The sequence below is a fragment of the Mauremys reevesii genome, linkage group 3 (assembly GCF_016161935.1).
Source record: "Mauremys reevesii isolate NIE-2019 linkage group 3, ASM1616193v1, whole genome shotgun sequence".
NCBI lineage: Eukaryota > Metazoa > Chordata > Testudines > Geoemydidae > Mauremys > Mauremys reevesii.
This window is the reverse complement of record NC_052625.1, coordinates 172,826,968-172,845,055: the sequence shown is the minus strand read 5'-3', so window position 1 is coordinate 172,845,055 and position 18,088 is coordinate 172,826,968. Positions and strand designations below refer to the sequence as shown.

The 18,088-nt window shown below is 39.0% G+C and overlaps 1 protein-coding gene across 1 annotated transcript in view; it reads right to left on the bottom strand.

Moving 5' to 3' along the window:
• TPO (thyroid peroxidase) overlaps positions 1–18,088 on the bottom strand; it is an 83,665-nt gene that overhangs the window by 15,905 nt on the left and 49,672 nt on the right. Inside the window, exons 13-14 of the mRNA XM_039531384.1 lie at positions 16,009–16,140; positions 3,465–3,564 (exon numbers count right to left, since the gene is read on the bottom strand). Of these exons, the coding sequence (XP_039387318.1) occupies positions 3,465–3,564; positions 16,009–16,140 (232 nt within the window). The remainder of the gene's footprint in view (positions 1–3,464; positions 3,565–16,008; positions 16,141–18,088) is intronic.

Genomic DNA, 18,088 nt, shown 5'->3' with positions numbered 1-18,088 from the left:
AATGGTGAACAAGTTAATCATTCTTATAAGGTAATATTCTGTTTTTGTTGTAAAAAGTTGATTTAATTTAAATACTTCCTAATTGACTGGGGTGGTTATCATCTTGGTGAGAAATGTCAAAAGCTCCCTAAAGCATCACGGCGCACATACACTTTGAACTGTAACTCTCAATCTCTCATTTACACAAGCAGCCATGGGATGTTTAATTAGCACAAAGGGTCAGAACCTTTGTTTTACATCTCGGCCAGTTGAACAGTGCTCTCATTCTTAGTTTATTTGCCTTTACTAATGTTCTGACACAGTGAGTGTGGCAGTGTACATTATTCTATAAGCTCGTAGAAAGAGACAGAAAAATAAATAAAATAATTTGCTTTCAGTCAAGTCAGTAATTAATCTAGATCTTAGACTATTAGAGAGAGTGATTTCCTATACTAAGGAGGGGTAAATCCTGGTAAGAAATAATGGAGAAAGTGGTTTTCATCCATTATTGTTCACTTTGTAGGTCAGTTGCAATCCTCAGTGCTACCTTGATGGGGTCCATCAAATACTAATATTTCCAGGGTCTCCAAAAAGCTAATGCCCCCCCTCCCCATTGTGCTAGGTACTCTCTACATATATAATAATTAAAAAAACCCAGTCTCTTCCACAAAGACCTTGCAGACTACTCTTACGATGGGACAACAGGTGGAGGAAATGGGTGGGGAGGATGACGACAATAATTGTGATTAAATTCAACACACTAAGTGCCTCCCCTTGTTCATGCACTCCACGATCAGCAGGATAAAGTTGTTCTGCAAAGCCACAAGGTGTAAAAAACACATTTTTTGCTTTGCATCTTCTAATAGACCATGAAACACCAAGCTGGGGAAAAGGCAGATTTGCTGATTTTTCAGAGTGAGTCCAGTGCTTCTGATCTGAACTCCTTTACCTTGAATTGCTTGCGCATAAGTTAGCCCACAGTACCAATGTCTGAGCTTGTCTGTGTACAATGTGTCTATGGACTTGGCATTTATATTTAAATATTCTCTGTCACACCCTGTGTTAATAGGCTTCACAGAAGTCCATTAAAACACAACCTATTCTTCTGCTTCAAGTGTCAGTGTATCTTGTGCCTTTCTCATCTCCACAATCTATGGAGTCTACTTGATACAAATATAGGTATGATCCATTGTAAAGAGGCATATGGTGATAATGCTTTCCTAGAAGATAGGCTTTCTTTACTTGCAGTGAGATGTAAGCAGAATATCTTCAGCCACCATTTATACTCTACTGAAATGGGCCTGCTACCTTGTGAGTGGGCAGAAAGCCATTCTTCTAGCAGATGTGGATCCTATGCATGGTAAGAGCAATAGTCCAATCTGGGACTCTTGCTGTTCACTGGGAGCTTCAGTGTTCACAGATATGTTGGCACCTCCACTCCCCACATCCAGTTCAGAACCAAATTAAGTTTTGAAAAAATATATAAATTAATGAAGCCAAATGGGCAGAGTTTATATCTCCAGTACATTGGGGTGGGAAAAAAATTACAGTAAACAGGTCTCAGTGCCCCTTTAGCCTTCCAGTAGAAGCCACACAGATATGCTTAAAATGGTTTTATTGATGATTTAGCTCTGTGATTCTCATTGGACTGTGATTAGTATTAAATGTATAAGCATACAAGGCTTGTTTTCATTGGAATTTTTCTAAAGAAAAGTCATAGGGTCATAATGGTGAAAATGGCATTTGTCATGGAAACAATAAAAATATCAAGTGGATTTTATTTTTCCATTGCAATTTTATGATAGTGAACAAATATGAACAAACTTAGTAGTTGCCCTATATCATAAACAACATTTGTAAATACAATCTAATGCTCCAATTTTGTTTGAATGTATATCTTTTGTTTTGATTTTATGTTGTGTAAGAAAGAAACCTTCCTACCCCTTAAAGAAATAACAGGTGTCTCACATTTTTCCCACTTGAAAAATCCCAAATGTCATGGATTATTTTTTTCCCCAACTAAACCTGAAAATAACAATGCCTAGGTCTCCCATGACACCTATGGCAAAACTGCTAACATAAACAAAGGCAGCATTTTTGCCATGGGCTTGACAAATGTGTCAAATGTCATACTTCTTTTCATCCCCAGTCAGCTGGATTTCCTACCCCTACAGGGTGCAATGTTGAGACTGCTGGCCAAGTGGAGAGCCTGCTGTGATTAGTCAGTGCTTTCAGCATCATACCTATTGCAGTGCAGTAAGGAAAGTTCATTCTATTTCTTCCTTTGATTTATAGCACTATTTAAAGAAATGTCCTATATAGGCTCTAGGTGCCTTTGACACAGAAAGATAACAAGATTACAGTAAATGCAGCAGTCTGTCCTTGCCCTAAAGCCCAGATTAAAAATGAAAGCCAATTAAAGCCATGAGTGGCCACTGATAGTTTTTTCAAATTGAATGGCTTTCAAAGGGTCCTAAGCCCGAGCTCCAAAATTTGAGCGAAATTTACTGTGACAAATACAAGTCTCTAGCAATGGTGTGCCATTCAACACTTTAAAAGAATGCACAATAACACAGAGTAGGATGCAAGTGAGCATGCAAAAAAAGTACTGTATCCCTGAAGGAAACTGAAAAAGGGGATTTTGGCAGGATAAATTGTGTTCCTAACTGAGCTATTTCTAAATGCTAGCATTTAAATCCACCATTAAACGTGTGCACAATTGTATGCAAGGAGGACAGCTCTAAAAATCAGGCCTCTAGTATTTCAGTTTCCCATTTGGAAAATCTGGATGATAATGTGTACTTCACAGATATTTTAGAAAGAGTAATCAGACAATGTTTGTGACATGCACCACTGACACCAAGGGGAATTTTACCACTATTTCAGTGGCAGCAGGCTCAGGGCCCTAAAGCTGCATGTTACTACTTTTATTCCTCCGAACCTTGCCATTAGGTTCCAACAGCCTCATTCCCCCAGAGAGCAGGATTCTGTTTATGAACCCAGGATCTTAAAAGGTCATCTACAGAACCAATCTCTTAAACTTAGTCAATGCCCTCACAGGCAGAGCAGTGAAAGCAGCAGCAAGTGGTTTTCTTTTAAAAAATATTTCACTTGCAAATATACCCTCTATTTCCCCCCATCTTTCAGAGCACTTTTATCTCTAATGAGATAGTATTTCAATTGAAATAAATTAGTTAGCTGAAAAATCTTAGGTATCATTGAAATTCCATCTGATGTTCTTTGCAGCACCCAAAGGTGGGATAATACCTGTTCATATTTTCATTACAAAAATATAATAGAGACTTGAATGTCTAATGGTTACATTAGTCAGAATTACACACTACAGAGGATCACAAATAGAGAACTTCCTGTCACCTGTTGGCTATATAGAAAGAAAAAGACTGAAGTTAGGAAAGTTTCAAGAGGGAAGAAAAATATGACTGCTTTTCTAGATAAAACAGATGAAAAAAATAAGTAAAACTTACCACCGGCAAATTACTATCCAGCTTAATACTGCCAAACCACTGACCATAGTAACTCCTAAAATGATGGAGATTAAAGAGCCTTTAGGAATCCTTCCAGAATCTGAAACATGAAAAAAACATGTTTCATTTGCACCAGCAAAAACAGCAAATGGTATTAGCGTGTCAGTCATAGTAGTTTTCCAACAGGCAACTTCAAACTTTCTGCCACAAATAGGAAGAATTGCAAGGCCATTACACTGTTCTCCTTCAAATCTTTCTTTCAACCTCTCCACCGCTACCTATAAAATACTGGAAGTTGAAGCTAAACAAATTCAGACTGGAAATAATGTGTATATTTTCAACAGTGAGTGTAATTAACCATTGGAACAATCTACCAAGGGTCATGGTGGATTCTCCATCACTGTTTAATTTTTAAATCAAGATTAGATGTTTTTCCAAAAGATATGCCCTAGGAATTGCTTTGGGGAAGTTCGGTGGCCTATATTATAGAGGGAGTCAGATTAGATGGTGACAATGGTCCCTTCTGGCCTTAAATCTATGACTCCATATTTAAAAATGGTTAGCCAGCAGGTGTGATGTGACTGCTGTGTATCTTGTAGACCATAACTGTTTCATTGTTACTTTGTGATTCCTCTCCCCTGTCTGTTGTTTCCACCTGTCGTCTCCCATCTTCTACCTAGACTGTAAATTCTTTGGGGGCGGGGAACATCTTTTTGTTATGTGTTTCTTGCCTGCACAATGATGCTAGAGCTTCTGCAATACAAATAAATAATAATAATACTAAGATGGACACATTATCCAATTTATAAGAAATCAGGCTTATATAGCAAATAGAGTGCCAGATTCTGTACCTCATCCTTACACAGGTGCACAATTGGAAGGAAAGGCATAAGGAGCCTTCCATCATTTCTTGCATAGCCTACATGTAGGTAAGTCACAATGGTAGCCCCTGCATTCAGTGGAACACAATGACTGCTCCCTCCCTATTTAAAGCACTGCAAAGCATACAGAGGGAAGGTGGAGAAACAAATGAGTCAAATACTGAAATCCTTGGTCAGATTTTACTCAGTGCTTAATTAGGTAAAACTCCCACTGAGAAAGGAATTCAACACCCTTGCAGTATCAAAATCATTACCATCTGAGGGCTGTTCATTCATATGTTGGCAGAGAGACAAGGTGAGGTAATACCTTTTTTGAACCAGCTTCTGTTGGTGAGAAAGACAAACTTCCGTGCCACACAGAGACCTGAAGAAAATCTCTGTGTGGCTTGATGTCTTGTCTCTCACCAACAGAAGTTGGTCCAGTAAAAGATATTACCTCACCCATCTTGTCTATCTAGTATCCTGGGACTGACTTGGCTACAAATACACTGCACACGTTGGCAGACTCAGATCAGATTCTATATACACAAAATACACCATTACAGCTGATATAAATTTCACCTTTGTTGACCGTCTCAGACATTTCAGTTAGAGCTGGTTGAAATTTTTCAGTGAAGTATTTTTCCATTGCCAAATGCTGGTTCATTGACACCAAAATATGAGTGAATGAGACTTACCCCAGAATAGCCAGTTGCCTGGTGGTCATAGTATTTCTCTTGCATATGGAAGACCAGGGTTCAAGTCCTAGTATGGCCTGATTTGGAGCAGGAACTTGAACCTGAGTTTCCCAATTCCCAGGTGAGCACCCTAACCACAAGGTGATTGGCTATTCTGGAATGAGTTTTCACTCTCCTGTGGTTTTTCACAAAGAATTTCAAAAAGTCTCATTTTCATTCTGCATTGGAATGGAAATAATTTTTTAAACCTCAACCTTTTTTGTGAAACAGAATTGACATTTTCTAGCCAGCCCTGATTTGAATAGCTGAGAATGAACTATCTTCTCAGCTCTAGAAGTGATCCATTCAGAACACACTTGAGATTTATCAGTTGAATATTACTGAGAAGCTTGCCCTGCCAGTGTCCATGCTCCCTCTGCACCAAAGATTTAGTCTATTGGATTACTAATTTGGCACCCTTTTATGAGAAGGAGCGTTTCTCCGATCTAGCCATGGGGAGCTGTAATAAACTTGTCTCAGCTATAAATTGCTTTTTGTGTACGTATCATACAAACTGATTAAATAGTCCAATGAAGCAATTTATATTTTGTTTAAAAGTCAAAATATTAAATTATAAAAAAGCTATTAATCAAATTCAAAAGTCAAGTAAGAAAAGGAACCAAAAGTGGAATTTCCAGAAAGAGAATGTGTAATCCAAGTGCTAGCAGTAATCATGAAGGCCCCAGGGAAAGCCATGGAAGAAATACAACTGCAAAACCATTGCTGTGGGGTTATATGGTTATTAGCCACATTAGAGAAAAACAAAATAAAATGAGGAAGAATTACAATCAATGCAAGATGGCTTAACTGTTTCATGGCAAAGTAATTAGAATATTTAAACTGACGAATCCAGGAAATGTGTGGGATTTACTGGTGAAAGAAGTTAAATGCGATGGTGGATAAGATAGTGTGATTTTAAATACTAGCAGTGGAAATATGCTGTATATAAATCAAAGTTTATAACAGAATAGACAAGCAATTGTTAGCACTATAGGGAAATGAAAAGCATATGATATTAATAAGGGCTGCTTTCCATATGTAATACCACCCAGACTCAACAAGGCTATAGAACCTGAGGGTACGTCTACACTGTAATTAAAAACCCACAGCTGGCACATGCCAGTTGACTCGAGCTTGCAGGGCTCAGGCTAATGGGCTATTTAATTGCAGTGTTGACATTCAGGCTTGGGCTGCAGCCCAAACTTGGGAACCTTCCCACCTTGCAGAGCCCTAGAGCCCAGGCTCCAGCCCAAGCCAGTATAGCTACACCACAATTAAATATCCCCTTACCTTAGCCTAAGTCCCACAAGCCTAAGTCAGCTGGCATGGGCCAGCTGTGGTTTTTGAACTGCAGTGTAGACATGCATTTAGGGTATGTCTACTCTGCAGTGTAAAACCAGGGTCCAAACGCAAGCTCAAGCCTAAGCCCCTTTCTATCTACACAAAAATCATGCTAACCCAGCGCTTGGCCCAGGACCGCACAGGGATGGAGGATCCAAACCAGAGTCAAGCCAGGACCCAGGGTTTAAACCCTATTGCTTTGCAGTGTAGCTGCAGCCCCACTGAACTCATGCTCTGGGACTCCACCAAAAGTATCCTCCAATCCCATGAGCTGAATTTCTTTGTCCTCTGGCCAGGCACATTTGGTGGACAATCAAGATTCCCCACACTGGATCACGAACAAAAGGCTAGAGCAGCCACATTTTGGGAGGGCACTAGGAATTCTGGGACATGGGTTGTTGGACTTGAGTCTGTATAATGCAGTGTAGATGCTGGAGCCTCAGTTTGGGACCAAGGGTTCAACAATTCCTAATCTGGAATTCCTAACCAATTTCCTATACAAATGAGTATAGATGCTCAAGCCCTAGGTTAACAAACCCAGAGTCTGCTAGCTTGAGTTCTACTAATCCTCGTCTTATATTGCAATGTAGACATACCCTAAGGGTCAGATTCTTCCACCCTTACTCAAATTGAGTAGAATCTTGTGGGCCTATTAAAATCAATGAGATTAATCACTTTGGGCCATCTTTACTCACAGTGAACAATAGCTTACTCCACAAGTAGTCCAGTTTACTTTGATTAGTAATGGGGGGTGTAATCTGTCCCATGAGAAGAGAAAATCTTCCACGACAGTAGTTGCTTGCCAAGCATACAGAAAAGAACTACTTGCAAATATGACACAATAAAACCTGGTCCCCAGAGCACAGAGTTGAGTAATATTAGAATGTACTGCAGTTTGCAAGAGGATTCAGTGCACTTGAGCACACCAGTGTTACTACAATACTTCAGAATTCCTACAGCTTTACATAATTCTGAAATTGCTTTGGCATGTATTAATGGTTATCTGCTAAATGCTCTTACCAATCTCTTTCTAGATGTTATCTAATTAGAAATTTGGTAGCATATTAGATAAACTTACCAAATTGAGCATTTTGTTTATTAGGAGAAATTCCCAAAGCAAATTTTCTTCTAAGTATGAGATATGAGCAACTTTAGTCTCTTTCAATATGCATTAAAATCACCCAGCCTTGTTGGTTAGCTCCTTATTTGGTTACAGACTCTTCAGAAGTATACTGAAAGGGTTATAGAAGTAGCTAACTGTAGTGGACTGGAAGACAAAGTATAGGTTTAAAAAAAATGTCAATTTTTTTTTAACTGTTACCGCCTCTCTGGAAAAGAAAAATACAATGTAGGAATATATTATTAGGTAATATACATTTTATATATTTAGGAAATTTTCACCACAAGTCCTCTTCCTTCAGCTATTAGCAAAGGACAACTTTTAGTATTGGGCAGCGTTTATTCTTAGAATTTGGTTTTGTAATTACTTTGATTTTTGGTAACATTATCTACACCTTATAATTTATGAATTTATTATAGAGACTTCCTGTGTTACTTTTGGGCTAGATCATCAGTCTGCAATCTAGCCCTCGGCTCTGGAGCAGCCCAAGAGTAAAGCTGTTTGGGAATTTTCGATCAAAATTTCTGAGTATCTCAAATCTCCTACAAGCTGGTCTCCTTGGCTAGACTACATCTTCCATAGTATTGGGATCCCTCCTCTGACTGGGTTGGCAAAGTCCAGCCCAGACCTCTGTCTCCCTACTTCTCCAAGGAGAGAGTGAATGGTAACAAGTCTTTATTTGACATGCCAGTGGAACTACACTGTGTTGTGGAGACAAGGCTACACCTACTCTTGTCCATTTGTGTGAGTGAGGGACATAGGATCTTTGTGGAACCAGCTTTCCACTGATAGAAGCAGCATTGGTATTGTGCACTGACATGAGTGAGCAAGAGGGCACTGCACTGACAAGACGGGATCTGGCCCCTTGATATTCTAATTCTTTATGTATTTTTGAACAATAATGTACTGAGCAATTAATTATATTTTCCCCTCTCATTATTTATATTATAATTGAGCTCAAAAGGCTCCACTCAGGTTTGGGCATTTTAACAAATTGAAAAAAAAAAGGAAAAAAAAAAGAGGAATTCTATATACAGCACATTGCTTAAAGCCATTTAAAAACTATATACAGAAATATAGGAAATGTCATACTGAAACAGACTTATGGATCATATAGTCCAGTATCTTGATTCTGATGGGGCCATGCCAGATGCTTTAGATTAATAGATTCTGACACCAGAAGGCACAAATGTGATAGCCAAGTCTGACCCCATCTATAATACAGGCCATCACACTTCCCCCAAATAATTCCTAGAACATATCTTTTAGAAAAAAATAAAATTGATGGAGAATCCAGCATGACCCTTGGTAAATTGTTCCAATGGTTAATGATCCCACTTTTAAAAATGTACACTTTATTTCCAGTCTGAATTTGTATAACTTTGGCTTCCAGTCATTGGATCATGATATATCTTTCTCTGCTAGATTGGGGAGCCCATTATTAAATATTTGTTCCCCGTAGATACTTATGGAGCGTAAGCAAGTAAACTGTCACAGAATCCTCGGTAGTTCTCCTGCCAAGGGTGGGAGAATCTTACTACACCAAGTTGTCTACACTGGGTGGTTCCAGCACAGGCCCCACTTCCTTACTACTTGCAAGGTGGGTGGCTCTGCCCTTTGTGGGCCTTCTTAAGTCTCTCCAGCTGGAGTATCAAAATGAAAGCGACAAACCCCAACACATTCAGGAATAATACCTCCCTGTAGCCCCAGCAATAAGAGAGGGTAGAGGGGCAAGTCTACAGTGCTGACAGCAATCTACCACCAACATCATGGGTTTTGGTTTAATCTCTCTGGCTAGGTTTCTGAGTCAGGCTCAGCCTGTCCATCTTACCCTGGGAGTCTGGGCTGGGGTGATGGTCTTCTGGCTAGGGGTTCCCTCTGAGGCTTCAGGGATCACTCCTGCAGTCTGCTGCTTAGCGCAGTCGTGTTCATCTTTCCCCACTAAATGCAGTTCCCTCCCTTTTAATGGTCTCATGCATGATTGACAGGGCCAGAGGGCCCCAGGGCCTCTCTTGCGCATTCCTCATCCTTGTGGGCGTCTATACACCTCATCACATCACCCCTTAACCTACTCTTTCTTAAGCTAAATAGATTGAGCTCCTTGAGTTTAATGCTATAAGGTAAGTTTTCTAATCCTTTAATCATTCTCGTGACTCTTCTCTGAATCCTCTCCAATTTATCAACATCTTTCTTAAATTGTGGGCACCAGAACTGGACACAGTAGCCCAGCAACAGTTGCACTGGTGCCAAATAGAAAGGTAAAATGATCTCTCTACTCCTACTTTAGATCCCCCTATTTATGCATCCCAGGATTGCATTAGCTCTTTTGGCCGCGTCACACTGGGAGCTGTTATTCAGCTGATTATCCCCACTTATTTTTCAGAATCAAAGATCTTCACAGAGTAACCCCATAATACTCTACTGAGATATCTTCACGACCCCAGAGGAATTATGAATTTATTTCCACAACGAAAGCAGAACTCAGCTGAATTTCATATAAGAAATTCATAGGAAAATTGGCAATTTTAGATCACAATACTGAAAAAATGTTACCTGTCTAGCTGTGTGTCATCAAAGATATACTGTTAGGATATATCTCTAATTCAGATAGATGATATTTGGATAATAGAAAAAACAGGCAAAATCTTATCCTAAACAAAATTCTTCCCCTCATTCAGCTATACACCCCTATATGCTGCTGCCATTGGATGGCACTCTCTTCATTCCATTTCACTCCTTTCCTTCTAGAACGTTCCCCTCATAGTTTCCACTGTATGATTTTTAAAAAGGAGAGTGCGTGGAAGAGGGGTTTTCATGGCATTGTAAGATATATTTGTAAAAGTAGTCTACATTATACCACTCACTAGTAGCAGTGACAATTTAGAGAGAGAGATTTTCAAAAGCACCTAGGAGATTTAAGAGTTACACATCCCTCTAGTGCTTTGAAAATCTCCTTCTAAATGACATACCCATGGGCCATTAAACATTCCCTCTTTTATTGGTTCAAAGGGGTGTCTTCCTACCTTCTGTAAAGTTTATCTCCTATTCTAGTCATCATTTTTGTAAAGAATGACTGAATACCATTGAGTCACTTCCTTAATTTGAGGACATGACAATGGAGAAAGCAGAATTCATAAACCAAAGATTAGCAACAAATGAGTGTTAAAATATTTATCATTGTTCTGAATGCAAGAGGTGCGGGCTGAACATTTCAACAATTTAACTCGTTAACTTCCCCAATCAAGCTTCCTGGTACAGATTTGTGGCTGAGTGAGAAATGTTTCCAACTTCAGAAAAGAATTGGGCCTAATGATGAATCCTACCCATAAAAAGGGAGTGAAGGTGTTATATGAATATACAGCATAGAATAGTTAACATTACTAGAGCTCTTCAAATTTTTAAGAAGATTGAAATCCACATAATAATGTGAAGTGCTCTCACAATTTTAAATCACTCTAAACTGCACAAGGCCTAAATTCCAATCACTTCCAAATTTCACCTGCTCATTTATGATAATCAGCTTGTCGGTTTAGAGAGGAGATTGGTTGCATTCTCACACAGGTTCACAAACTCATTACAAATGCATCAGGAAACTGCTTGGAGTTTGAAAAAAATGCTATTCTAACAAAAAATATTAAATCAATATCACCAAAAAAACAACCAACAATCTGGATGATACTTAAAAGCAATACAGAAATATCACAGGTTAAATCTATTACTTTTGCATATTGCATAAAAACTGGATCTTTTCTGACCACAGATGGCTGTTGAGGACAGTAATCTATTGTCAATTCAATTAATAATAATGGTTCAAATGTACATTTTTGCATTTTATTCAAAAAGATCTCAAAGCGCTTTACAAATTTAACCCACCTCTGGGATCAGGGAGCTCTTTAACAGTACACAGGAATACTGTACACCTTTTACTTAGTTGAAACTGCATGAGCAACAATAAGTAGGCAGAGTGTAATTACCCATACAGGAGTATGGCTAAGACCCTATAGCTAACACCCACTATCCTTGTTGAAAGTGCCAAAGAATCTTTAATTACTGCAAGTGATCAATACGTTAGTTTTACATGAACTCCAGGAACACAATACCTTCAAAAATAGTGCTGGAACATGGGTTTAGCACAAATTCATAAGGAAGTATGTGCCTAGGAGGTTTCCTCTTCAGATATTGACCTGATCACACAGTAATTAGGTAACAAAATCTGATGAGATCACAGCACAAATGTGGAATGTCTGCAGTTTAATCCTTGGATTTAAGGAGAGGGATTGTGTTCTTCTTAAAAAGTCTGTCAATAAAGATTAAATCCAAAGTGTAATTTCTGTTGATTTATAGTAAACAGGAATAAACAGCTGCTGATTGATTGGCCAAAGTGAAGCTGAGGTATTAATCAATCTCAAAAGCATTTATGGTAGTTATACTATAAAACAATTCAGATTATTCAGCAAGATGGGGCATAAGCCTGCTGACCCAGGGAATTTATTACCGAATTAGGTTTTCTTCTACAGCTTTAAACTTGAACCATGACAGGAGTCGGTATCCCTGGACTCCAGTGGTTACTGGTACATTCATTGTTCATAGGCTTCAGCAAAATATATATATTTTTAAATTTAAACATAGAATCAGACATAGAGGGTCTGAGCTCAGATTACAAACCCCTCTCCCCCGCCATACACAGAGAGCTAGATTGTAGCAGTTATCTCACATCCCTGTATAGAGGGACATGGAGCTGTTCTGCCCCAGGATGGGAGCCAGGAATTCTCCATTCACATGGGCATGGGGTTGGCAATTTGTTCCACCCACTCAGATTACTCTCCACTCATGTGCCAGCCCTGCTTCATGGACCAGTATAGAGAGGAACTGGAGTCATGACCTCTGTCCCACATGGTGACCCAGTCCTGGAGGCAGCAGGAGCAAGCAGTCCCTGTGTTCTCCAGAACACAGGAAACACTACTTTGGGAGCGCAAGATCAGGGAAATTTCTTCCACAGCCTCGTCTGTCTGTGCCTTGAGTGTATTGCTCTGCCTCCAAGGCCTTTTCATAGAGCTTCCCAGGGTCCCTCTGAGTTCCTGACTGGGTCTTCAGCCCCTAACCCTGCTTCATTGCTCCACACTATTGTGCATCCAGGTGACCTCTGGAGAGGCAGTTCACTCTCTGCCTCTTAGAAAGCAGGTAGGATTTCTGAACCCTGTCATATCCTATTATAGAACAAACCAGAACAGAGTTAAATAATGTTTTAATATCCTTGTGAGGGGTTGAGACATCTACACTATCTTTTCTGGAAACTGATACTTCAACAGCACCATAAACATATAATGCACTTTACAAACAAATGAAAGTCAAAGCCCAAGGTCATTGTAATCAGTTAAACAAAGATGCACATTGGATAACAGCTCAATGGCAAGGGGTGGGGACATTACTGGTGAGGACTTCAGCATTTGATGATTCCATGGAAGATATTTAAGGAGGAATTTGAAAGAGAAATGTCTAGTGATGTCACTCTGAGGTGTGGTTAGGATGAATGCATTAGCAAGGGTAGGTTACGAGGTGTATAATTGTTAAAAAAAAAAAGGGAGGTCTTTCGAACAGTGATTCTTTTTTTCATTCTTAAGATATATCCTGTTGTGTACCTCGTCCCTTCTCTATCCTCCCAGTCCTATACCTGACCGGTGACAACTACACTATGTGGTTACATAGTAAAGCATGACAGTGTTACAGATACAAGATGAAAATAAACTTTCTTCAAGTGACTATGGCTGGCTGGCTATACCCCCCACCCTTGTCTGTATCTATGCTGTTTATTTTTTCTCCCTGGGGCTAGGACTTCGCATATATTTGTATCAAATCTTCCCCTTGTTGCTGCAGACTCTACTGATTGAATCTATCTGGGTTAATCAGAAATTTAGTTTTACCTCTCTGGATCTGGAGTAGTCCACAAATTTGCCCATGACTGAATTTAAAGGAACATGAAGCAAAGACAGACAAGAAGCAACTGCACAGCCTACAGAATGATGTCTTTTTTCCCCAATTCTGTAGGTTAAAAAAATCCAGGAACCCCGTATGAGTTCTTGCATGTGACACAATCAACAGTATGTGTCACTCCTTGCAGACTGACATATGCCTGAACATTATGAAAGAAGCAGTTCTATAGACCACCTGGAAGTCTCTGAGAACCATTAACAGTCCCAAACCACAGTTTGACAAGCATCAATAAGTGGTTTTCTGTTTGCAAGGAAACAATATATGGCATGACTCTTCTGGGATATTATCAGCTGACATTCTCATTGTGCAATTCAAAGCAATGTCCAGCTGGCTTCAGGGTTCCATAACTGAGGTTTGCAGTGAAATGGGAGACTAAAACTGTACATTCAATGAGATTCACAGCCCATCAATAATGTTACAAAGTACACCATTGCTTTAAAAAAAGAAAACTTTTTGAACCAGATAGAATGCTACATGGAGAGAGTTCTGAAGAGTACATCACATTACGTTTACCTTCAAAAGAGTGTGAATGTCCCCCCCTTTTTTTTTTGGAGGTTCATAACAATGAATCAGGATAACCAACTCCCAAGTTTCATTTTGTAAATGTGAATTAGCCCTGTCACCTGCCTATCCCTGCAACCTGGAGCTGTGCTGGCACTTTGGGGAACTCGTCCTTCTCCTTTCACCCACAGAAGCACTGATCTTTCAGCTCTAAAGGTGGGCAAGCCATGAAACTAGACAAATAGACATTTCTAAAAAGAAAAATCAAGGGGCTGCACAGTGTTCTCTTTAATTTTTTCCATCCATGTGCAGAATGAATTTTGTTATGTGCATCATATCGAGGGAATGTGAAGATGTGCGCCACCAGTAGAAACCAAAACCCTAGATATAATATATACTTTTAAAAAGTTACCATAGGGATAATTACTCCAGCCAGGAGAGAGTAGGTATTTTAGAACTCACTACTCAAAGAATTAAATTTAAGCATAAGAGAGAAATAAAAATTATGAAATGCATAGACCAGTCAAAAAACTAAAATAACACACTTTGAAAGAAGTATCAAAAAGTAACAATAACAATACAAGTATGCGTTGGGAGGAGAGTGTGAAAGAGTGTGTGTGTGTGTGAGAGAGACAGAGACACGCACCATGTGTGTGTGACAGACACAGAGATGCGCCTTGCCCATTTAAATACACTGTCCCCACTTTAAGTATGCTGCCCTTTTAAGTACCCCACAGCTCTTGACCACCACAGGATTCTGCCAGAAGGGTGGAGCAGTTGTGGAAGTACAAGTCATCTGGTGAGGGGCACTTGGCCAGCCAGTGCAGCTCCAAAAGTGAGTATCACTGGCTCACATGCAGCAGGGTATGCTAATTCCGTGCATCCAGGGAGTACACTTTGCCAGCAGGGATTATATGGATCTCTAGCTTCAAATTAAATCTACCTTCCCCAGCAGAAACTCAAGGGGAAGATGGCAATGCAATGATGGAGATGCAGGTCTCCTCACTGGAACAGCGGTAGCAATTCACACCCTTATGCACCAGCAAGCCTAAACTGAGCTCATCCCATTTGCCAATAGGAAATGGTTTAATGGCCTCAACTCAATACATAGGTGGGTAAATCACATAAACTACTCCTGTCATTTGTCTGAGCACAGAGGTCTAGGATTGAATAGGTTATAAAGACTGTATGGAGATTGACTATTGTATGGCCTGTTTATGTGAGAAATCAGACTAATCATAATGGTCATTTCTGGCTTTAAAATCTCTGAATCTATTGAACCTCTCTATCATTGCATGAGGTATTCTCCCTGTGAAAAGCTTGAAGCTTTCTTTGCTTATCTCTCTCCGCAGCTCAGGTTAGAAGAGGGAGTTAGCATCCTGAATTTTGTTCAGACAATGAGGGAAAATCATCTAACACATTGAGTGTGTTTTCTAAACACTGACCAAGAGAAATCTAGAACATAGAGGCATTTATTCAAGCTTCCATATGCTGAACAACTTACTAAGTGCAAGAATTTTGCTACAACCCATAGATAATTATGATTACTACTGCATCTCTTCTCTTAAAGGGAAGTTTGTGTATTCTAAAGCTTCATGTTGCTCTTAAAAACGTTCCACTTTAACTTTGATGACTTGTCAATGTTACCTCAGTATTATCAGTATTCCCTATGTAGTATCTGATTCAGGTAGGTAGTGACTCAAATACTATTTTGGGGCATAACAAAGGAATAGTGAAAATGCTGAGGTTTAGGCTGTAGATTTGAAGGGTGATTGCTGTGTGTATATATTCAATACTCTGACTTTGCCTGACAAAATCTGACTGTATCTTTATAGGTCTGATTGTTTAAATTCTGTGTGTGTGTGTATGTATGAAATTAATTTAATCTGTTAAGAACATATTTTGTATAACAAATCATTTTTGACCCCAGGTTTACAATTTGCACACCCAGACCACTGGAACAGTTTTAATGGATGGAGGGATCATTACATTACCCAAGCACGTTCTTCCATCTTCTGCCAGTTCGTAAGGATCCGTGCAGGCACACTGGTAGCCACCTATGGTGTTAATGCATTTAGCAGATGTATGGCATGATGGATTAATTTGGTTTTCACATTCATTGATATCTATAAAGTGGAAACACATTGATAACAGAGAGTCAGAAACTAAGAGCCTTGTTCACTACATTCTTGTACACATCAACTGTCTGTAACAGGTATTCCAAAGAGAAGGATATTTGGTGCACTAAAAATAAAATATATATCAATAATGTCAATATTATTCCTTTCTTATATGTGGGCAAAATTGCTAAGCAATTATGTGTAACTTTTTACTGCTGGAAATGACCAAAAAAAAAAAAAGAGAGAGAGAGAGAGAGAAGAGATTAACTAGTGCAGCCATCAAATAATCTGTAGTAGTTTACTAAAAGTTAAGCTATAGTCATTTCCAAGTTATAAACTGCAAGTTATTGAATTTCTGAAAGCACCGTGCATAACACTAGATAATCTTGCACGCACACACACATTCACCACAGAACTTCTTGGTGCTTTCAATTTTCTTGTGAACCTTCACCTAGGGTACAGTGCTGCCAATACACTCTTGTCATTAGACCCCTCTTTTCTTCCAAAAACATGTGTAATTTTGAAACCATCTTCAGAAATGCCTTCTTGATTTAATTACTTGATGTATTCTTAATTTACGGTACTATGTTTAAAGACTGGAAACACACTTCCCAGACAGGCATGTAACAAAGTAAGAGCTTCCTACTGTAAAACTCAAGTAGCATCTGCATTAAGTGGGTTTTGATGGTTTTCTGTTAATAAATGCAGTGTTTATTATACTGCTTGCTTTCCTATAGCAGATATACAGCCTTTTGTTGACATTACTTAACATATTAACAAAAACTAGGACAAGAAATGAGTCATTCATGTAATTTATTTATTCAGTTTGCTGCCAGAACATTAATCTATTGAAAAAGAATTATTATAATTCATTTAACAGCTTTATTTCTTTATAGGGTATTTATGTGGGTGGAACTCAGAGGATAAGTAGGATTTGAATAAAGGAGAAAGCTGCAAATTTAATTTGATTTTTATATATATGGTATACAATTAAAGTAAAAAGCTTTTTATTCCACTTCCATAGACATGCTGATAAACAGACTTATTGAAGATCAGCTGTAGCACTTTCATTCAAATTAATTTGCCACCATCCATGAAGTATTCCTAAATAGGCCCTTTTTCAGGGTTCATTTTCTTGAGTGTTCTCATGAAGTCTGAACCATTAGAATCTATATAAACTCACAAAGATGAGCACACAGAGGGTGTGGAATCCTGCATAAAGTAAACTCATATAGAGTGAAATTCCATTAATGCAATATTTGCAATGCTCCTTCTTTTCTCTTTATGTCTCTCCCTGTTTCCTCCCCCACCCCAAAGAAAAAAGGGGCGGAAGAGGAAAAGGGGAGAAATGGGAAGAAGAAGATAGATAAACAAAAGCCAGCCCCTGAACATTTTAATAAACATTCATTAAAATTGCTGAATCAACAAGAAAAAATGCCTTTGACATTTTTCAATCAGCTGTATGTTTCAAGTTGCAATAGTTATAGTACTTCAGTAAACCTGTTGGGGGCTTATTATTATTAAAACAAAAATACTTTGCCTTTTTGTTTTAAGATCAAAATTCCTTTTTTTGTAGCTCTTGCCTCACTTACTGGCTGGATGCATGGGCTGCTGGTGCTGTACTAGTCATGTAGGGGAGAGAGTCCACTGAAACAGCATCAGAAAACTGCCTGGAATAGTCCCTAGCTGTTGTTATGATCCTGGCTGTAGGAAGAGGAAATGTACACCTCTCACTTCTTTTCCCTTATGAGATTCCCACTGGGAGCTACAGAGCTTCATGCTAGTTTGATAGTTCATGTTTTACTAGTTGGTTTCCCTTGGTATCACTTGCATAAGCCCAATTGCTGGATCAGGACGGGAAGAGTCTGAGATTCTGCAGCTGGGAAGGGAAGTGTGAAGTAGCCGTGGAGTCCCATCAATATCTCCTCAGAAGGTTAGCTATCTTTTTATCATA